At 30.9% G+C, this 7,492-nt stretch overlaps 1 protein-coding gene across 1 annotated transcript; it reads left to right on the forward strand.

Moving 5' to 3' along the window:
• The first annotated feature begins 3,152 nt into the window (after window positions 1-3,152).
• LOC114185126 (uncharacterized) lies at window positions 3,153-6,998 on the forward strand. The gene is made up of 7 exons (XM_028072659.2): window positions 3,153-3,333; window positions 3,923-4,286; window positions 4,526-4,753; window positions 4,887-5,241; window positions 5,319-5,446; window positions 5,595-5,730; window positions 6,524-6,998. Exons 2-7 carry the CDS (start codon window positions 3,943-3,945, stop codon window positions 6,761-6,763), a joined length of 1,431 nt encoding a protein of 476 aa, XP_027928460.1. The 5' UTR covers window positions 3,153-3,333; window positions 3,923-3,942; the 3' UTR covers window positions 6,764-6,998.
• The last annotated feature ends 494 nt before the right edge of the window (window positions 6,999-7,492 follow it).

Here is a 7,492-nt window from a genome sequence, read left to right on the forward strand (position 1 = left end):
GGTGAGATTTTATTAGTGAATTTTTAACAACTTGTGCATAAGCTTATGATAGTCCTTACTTTTCCATATTGTTGTTGCTTTTGGCTTCTATTTCAATGGTTCTTTGTTTCCACCTTTAAGCATGCCCTCCTCTCCGCTAAATTTAGCTTTGTTTGTGTGCAACTTATTTTCCTATTCTTCTTGTATTCAACTCTCTTTCTAGTTCTCCTACGTTCTTACTTCCCTTTTTACTCCCTTCATTTTGATAGTCGTCAATTAAAAAAATAAAGATTAAACGAAAACCATAACTTGTAAACCACAACTAGGAACAATGATATATTGCAAGAAATTTGAAAAGGAAAAGAGGGTGATGAAGTATTTATGAATCTTATGCACCAGGTTCCTTATATTTGCCATTTTTCTTGATAGTAAAACATCATGAAAGTTTCACGAAGAACTCAAATTTTAGTATGTCTTTTCCTATCTTGTGTGTTCTTTAACTCTAATGTAGGAAGTTCATATTTGAACTACTTAGACATCTAGATTGAAAATATATCGACCAAAATTGAGTTTATGAAGTAACTTTTCAATAATTTCAAGTTTTATCTCATCTTCCTCTATTTTTAACAAGAACATTAATATCATTGTTATAAGTATAACAACCTCAACCCTTAACAAACCATCCCTCTTAGTTATGTTAAACATATATAATGAAAATATCAATTTAAATAAAAATATCAAATTTAATAAAAATATTTGTATAATATTTATATGGAAATAAATTTTTGTTTCAATTTGGAGAGGGACGAAATTGCACTATTTTTACAAAAATAGGGACTAAATTAAAACCGTGGCATAATACTGACACGTGGCATTATCATTGCTACATCACTCTGTCACTGCCATGTGGCACGATAACAACTTGACACGTGGCAATTTTAAAAAAAAAAAAAAATTCAAAAAAATTCAAAAAAATTCAAAAAAATTCAAAAAATCCAGAATTGACACATGACAACCCATTTAACGTTGTTACTGTACCACTAATGGAAAGAACTAAATTGAGATCAAATTTCCTAAAATAAGGACCAAATTGAGATAAAAAAAATATAGGAACCAAATTGAGATTTTGCTATGAAAATGGGGACCAAAGACATGATTAAACCTTTTTTAAATTAAGCAATATTGTACCTCCTTAAATTAAGACTCAATTTACTTTTTGTATAAATTTTATGGTGATATTCTTACTAAAATTAACATTTTTTTAAAAATTTCTAGAAATATTATTAAATTAACTTTAAATTCTATACAAAACTTTAAACTTTGGTTTGGTTTTGAACTTGAAATTTAGTTCCTAAACTTATGTGTGACAAGTTTTTTGATTTTTAATCTTCACTAAGTTTGTATAATATGGTACACTTGATGCCTTTATATATGATGTCAAAATGGTTAATTATTGAAATTAGGTTTGGGGTTTAACTTTGTTTAATAATAAAACTAAAAACAAATAATTTGTTTAAAAATATTTCTACAAATATTTAATAAAAATGTCAATTTTAGTAAGAATATCATCATCAGATTTATACAAAAAGTAAATTAAGTCTCAATTTAAGAAGAAACAATATTGTTTCATTTTTTACAAGATTAGAACTAAATTGAAACTAAAAACAAATATATAGACCAAATTTAATTATTTTAACACATGACACAAATGTATAGTGACATGTGTAAAAAAAATTAAAAAATTAAAAAAAAATCCAAAAAACTACAAATTGACACGTGGCGTTAACTTTAACACAATTTGGTCAAAATTGACAACAAAGACCAAATTGAATCATTTTTAAAAAAAAAATAAGGATCAAATTAAGAAAAAAAAAACTGAAGGACCAATTTGACAATACTTAACAACTACAAGGACAAAAAAATAATTTAACCATATATATATATATATATATATATATGTATATATTGGATTGATCAAAAGATCATTTCAATTGGTTAGAATCCGTTACTTGAATTAAATTAGATATCGTGGAATCATATTGAAGATTTGATGATATAATGACTAAAACTAGTTACCAATTTAGTTACTATAAATATTGACTAATTTAGTAACTTATTTGAGTAACTAAAACTTTTTTTATCACTAAATCAGTTGTTAAGTATTGAAAAAAATAATTGGTCACCAATTTAGTTATTAATAGTGACTATATTTTTTAGTCACTAAATTTGGTCACTATTTATTAATAATAGTGACTAATTTAGTTACTAATTTTTTGTTACTGCTAATTCAATCACCAAAATAGTCATTAATTTAAATAAATATGTTTAGTCATTAATTTAGTAACAGTTAGTAACTAATATTTTTTGTCACTAAAATTTGGTTACTATTTATTAATTTTTTAATATTAATGACTAAATATTGATTTTTTGTAATTAAGAATCTTACTATTAAATTGATCACTAATTTAAAAAAAAAAATTGGTCACTAATTAAATAACTAATAATGACTAATATTTTTGTCACTTAAATTTGTCATTATTTATCCTTTTCTTACGGTGAATTTTTCTTTTTTTAGTATTTCAAATAAATCATCAATAATTATTTTGTCATGAAAGTCTAACAATTCTTATTCTTCTGTCCTTCTTATTACTATACATTGTAAGTTCATTAATAATTCAATAATTGATTTCTTAATGTCATTTAATTACATTTTAAAACTTTACTTTTTTTACTTTATTGTTTCAAATAAAAACCCTAAATCAAAATTAAATAATCAAATTATTAAAATATTTGTATTTATTGAGAAAAGATAAATACTTAAATTAACTAAAAAAATACTAAGATATCTATATTTATTAAATAAAAATAAATAATTAATTGTAAACATTAAAATCTTTGTATTTATTGAAAAAATAAATACTTAAATTATTAAAAATATTACATATCTATGCTTAAAATTTAGATTAAAACTAAATTAATTTAAAAATTAAAAAATATTGTCTTTTTTTCAAAAATAAAATAAAATAAAATAATTAATTTAAAAAAAGAAAATTAGAATTTTTCGTTAATAAATTCGAAATAGGTTATCTGAGGAAATAAAAAAAATGAAAAAAAGAAGTATATTACAAAAAAGGTGGGAGTTAGATGTCATTAAAAGAAAATCCTCTGAATCCAGTGTGCACGAAGATAGCGACGACCTTTTTTTTTTTAATCTTTTTGTCTTCTATCTCTGGTTCCAAAAAATATCGTAGTTCTTGTCCTCTATATAAATATACATCCAAACGCTCCCTGCACTTCTCAATTGCAAATTTTCTTCCCCAAATCGTAGATCTACGATAGCACCTTTCACCCGAGGTATTCCCCTTCCATCGCTTCGATCTCCTTTTCATGATTTCGCACATTCCTAGATCTGCATATTCCTCTTTCTCTACCCCCGTTTCTCGCCCTTGATTCGGTTCTCGCTTTTTGCACGTGCAAATTAGGGTTTCCGTTTCATGAGATCAGATCTAGATATATAGCATGCATTCGTATTGTGTAGCTCGCTGATTTTTTGGTTTGTTTTTAGGTTAAATGCGGGTGATGCATAATTCTCTGCAGCCGTGTAATTGATGCATTGTGGGCTTTGTTTTTTATTTATTCGAATGAGGTTCTGTTTACGTGATACTGTTTGATGCATGTATCTGTGTCTTTTTAGGATCGGAAGGTTGAGCCAGTGCAAATTGGGTTGGTTGTTCTAGTATGCTTTTAAGTAAACTGGTGATTTTAGTTAGCATAGATTGAAAAGGTGTTAATGTTTGGTTTTTAATTTATTAATTTCTTTAGATATGGGTTTTGTTATTTGATGAATTGCCACTTTGATGCTGAGACATTGTTTAGAAGTACAAACCTTTTTGGGCTCTTGCTGGTTATCCTCTTACAGATGCTTGTTGAATATTTTGTGCAGGCTGAACTGGTGTAGGTAAGATGGGAGGTGGATTTAGGGTGCTTCACTTAGTTAGGCCGTTTCTATCGTTTCTCCCCGAGGTTCAAACTGCTGATAGGAAAGTGCCATTTAGAGAAAAGGTCATATATACTGTGATCTCTCTCTTCATTTTCCTGGTTTGTAGTCAGCTTCCTCTATATGGGATTCACTCAACAACAGGTGCGGATCCATTCTATTGGATGCGTGTTATTCTCGCTTCAAACCGTGGAACTGTCATGGAGCTTGGAATCACTCCCATTGTAACTTCTGGGCTGGTGATGCAACTTCTGGCTGGGTCGAAGATTATTGAAGTGGATAACAATGTACGGGAGGATCGAGCACTATTGTAAGTCTCTTTCCTTGTACTTACATTCCTCTTGTTGATCATGTTATTTTTTTTCTCCCTGTGTAATTTTATCTGATTTTAGCATTTGTAGCTGCGTGATGAATTCCTTCAATTAACTGTTTCAAATAAAATTTATTTAATATTTGTTGTTTTCCAATATTTCTGATCGTGGGCACGACTCTAGTTTGGCATATTTTCTTATATACTGTATATTTAGTCAGCTTCCTTTTCTTTCTCAGAAACGGAGCGCAGAAGCTTCTTGGTATTTTGATAGCTGTTGGTGAGGCTGTTGCCTATGTTCTTTCAGGGATGTATGGTAGTGTGGGACAACTTGGAGTAGGCAATGCCATCCTCATCATCATCCAACTCTGTTTTGCGGGTATAATTGTGATTTGTCTAGACGAGCTTCTCCAAAAAGGATATGGTCTGGGGTCTGGAATTTCCCTATTCATAGCAACTAATATCTGGTAAATTTCTAATCTTCCTCAATGAGATATTTCCAACTTTTATTCTAGTGTTTTTGTTGTCTTCTAGCAACTGCTAACAGGATATTTAACATTTTATCAAATAATTAAAAGGAATTCTGTTGTCATTTTTCAGTGAAAATATTATATGGAAGGCATTTAGCCCCACCACCATTAATAGTGGACGTGGAGCTGAATTTGAAGGTGCTGTTATTGCTCTGTTCCATTTGTTGATAACAAGAACAGACAAGGTCCGGGCTCTCCGCGAGGCTTTTTACCGGCAGAATCTTCCAAATGTGACAAATTTGCTTGCTACAGTCTTGATCTTCCTAATTGTAATATACTTCCAAGGTTTCCGTGTAGTCTTGCCTGTAAGGTCCAAGAATGCTCGTGGACAGCAGGGTTCATACCCAATCAAACTGTTTTATACCTCCAACATGCCCATCATTCTTCAGTCTGCTCTCGTTTCCAATCTCTACTTCATCTCCCAGGTAACTTTTCTTATGATAGATTGGAGTTAATGTTCTTGGAATTACTGTTTTAACAATCTATTGTTCAACTTGTTCAGCTGCTCCATCGTAAGTACAGTGGAAACTTCTTTGTAGATCTATTGGGAAAATGGAAGGAATCTGAGTATGGAGGTGGTCAGTCTGTACCTGTTGGGGGTATTGCGTACTATATCACCGCACCATCCAGGTAAAAGAATTAGTAAAAAATTCAAGTTAAAGTGCTCTATATGGTAAATATACTTATATAATATAAATTGTGTCAGTCAGTTATGTACTGCATATATCTCTGTCATTTGATAACCCTAACTAGTATCTTTGCCCTATATCTCTTGCAGCTTAGCTGATATGGCGGCCAATCCCTTCCATGCCCTGTTCTATCTTGTGTTTATGCTTTCAGCCTGCGCCTTATTCTCCAAAACATGGATTGAAGTCTCTGGTTCATCTGCTAGAGATGTTGCCAAGCAGCTGAAGGTATTGACTAGCATTCATTTTTCTGTCATTTCCCCATTGACTTGATATCTATCTTAAGCAGCAAAATATCAGCCAGTCTTGCGTTTTAGCTCCTTTAGAAGCAATACTGTTTTGAAACTACGTAAATGTTATTTTGAGCCTGAACCTAACTCTTTTCGTGAGCTGTTTAACTATCATAAATTTTTAATTTAACTTTAAATGAAAGGTTGGGGCTAATGGACAGGGAGAGTCATGACTAATTGCAGATTGTAATTTTTTGCTGGTTTTTGTATCCTGGAACTTTTAGGTGTTCATTATATTAATATTAATCTCTACTCGGTAAAAATAGTGGTTGTGGAATGCTCTGATCTCTTGGAATTGCTCCCAAATAGGGAAGCATATGGATTGATTTCGAAGTTTAGAACAGGCACAAATTCGCTTGTGCTTTTGCTGACTTGAGTTCGTTCAAGAATTTAATTGATTTCCTTTTTTGGGATGGAATCAAAGAAAGAGAAACCAGGGTGTTTTTTTTTTTTCCATTGTTTGTACAACTTGATCTCCTCTGTCTCATCTTTCATGTCCATAAGGCATGAAAATATTTGTTCAGGGTAGGGCGCGAGTCAACAACGTTTTATGCAACTTTCTATTGTTCTCAAATTAAAATAAACTCTTATGAAAGGTGGTTCTAAATCCAAGTTTGTTGGAAGGAAAAAAGCTTAATCATGGAAATTCATCTGTATTCAGATATGAGAAAAATGTACGTGTTATGTTGGCAGCAATTTCTGGTGTCATAATATATGTTTTGAATTTGCAGGAACAACAAATGGTAATGCCTGGACACCGTGAGTCAAACTTGCAGAAAGAACTGAATCGATACATTCCCACTGCTGCAGCATTTGGAGGCATGTGTATCGGTGCCTTGACAGTGTTGGCAGATTTTATGGGCGCCATTGGTTCAGGAACTGGAATATTGCTTGCAGTAACGATCATCTATCAGTACTTTGAGACATTTGAGAAGGAGAGAGCAAGTGAGCTTGGATTCTTTGGTTTCTAAGTTTTGCTAAGGGAAATTATGTTGGTGACTTCTCTGAGTTTTCCCACACCCTTCTTCGAGGGTTCATTATACTTCTTAGGACGGTTAACCTGCAAGGGAGGACATAGACTAGTTTATTATTATTTTTTGTTTTTCTTTTTTTTCCCCTCTTTCTTTCAACTGAGGAATTATGAAGTAGTAAATCGTTGTTAACATTTTTGCGTTTCCTTGAAATATACTTGTCTTTATCATTCAATCTATATTAATGTCTGACTCCAAGGTTAAAAGAACTGGATCTTAAATTTATCACCTTCGATATTAATCGGTTCATGAAACTTATTGTGTTTGTGACGCATTGGAAACACCAATGCTTAATCCACAAAACATTAGGCCTTCTAATGCACTCATCTTCATTGAAGAAAAATTTAAATTGCCCCAGATTTCATGTAAAAAGTTCAAAATTTTTTAAAAATATCTTTTTACACCTCTCTCACCTTCCAATCAAATATTCATATAATTCAAATGTGAAATCTTAAGTATTATTTTTCTAGTGTGAAATATGGAAAATATGCATTTAAGATTGTACAACTTGAAAATCAATGATATTTTTTTGGTTTAAACAGTCTAAAAATATTATATATTAACAAATCCGAAATATTTTTAATTCTATAGGCAATTTGGACTTTCCACATATTTGATAAGAGGGGGCGAAGAAAAATTTATAGGGTGTAGGAAATGAAAGTCAAAAGG

The sequence above is a fragment of the Vigna unguiculata genome, chromosome 5 (assembly GCF_037176805.1).
Source record: "Vigna unguiculata cultivar grain cowpea cultivar isolate G323 ecotype 2 chromosome 5, ASM3717680v1, whole genome shotgun sequence".
NCBI lineage: Eukaryota > Viridiplantae > Streptophyta > Magnoliopsida > Fabales > Fabaceae > Vigna > Vigna unguiculata.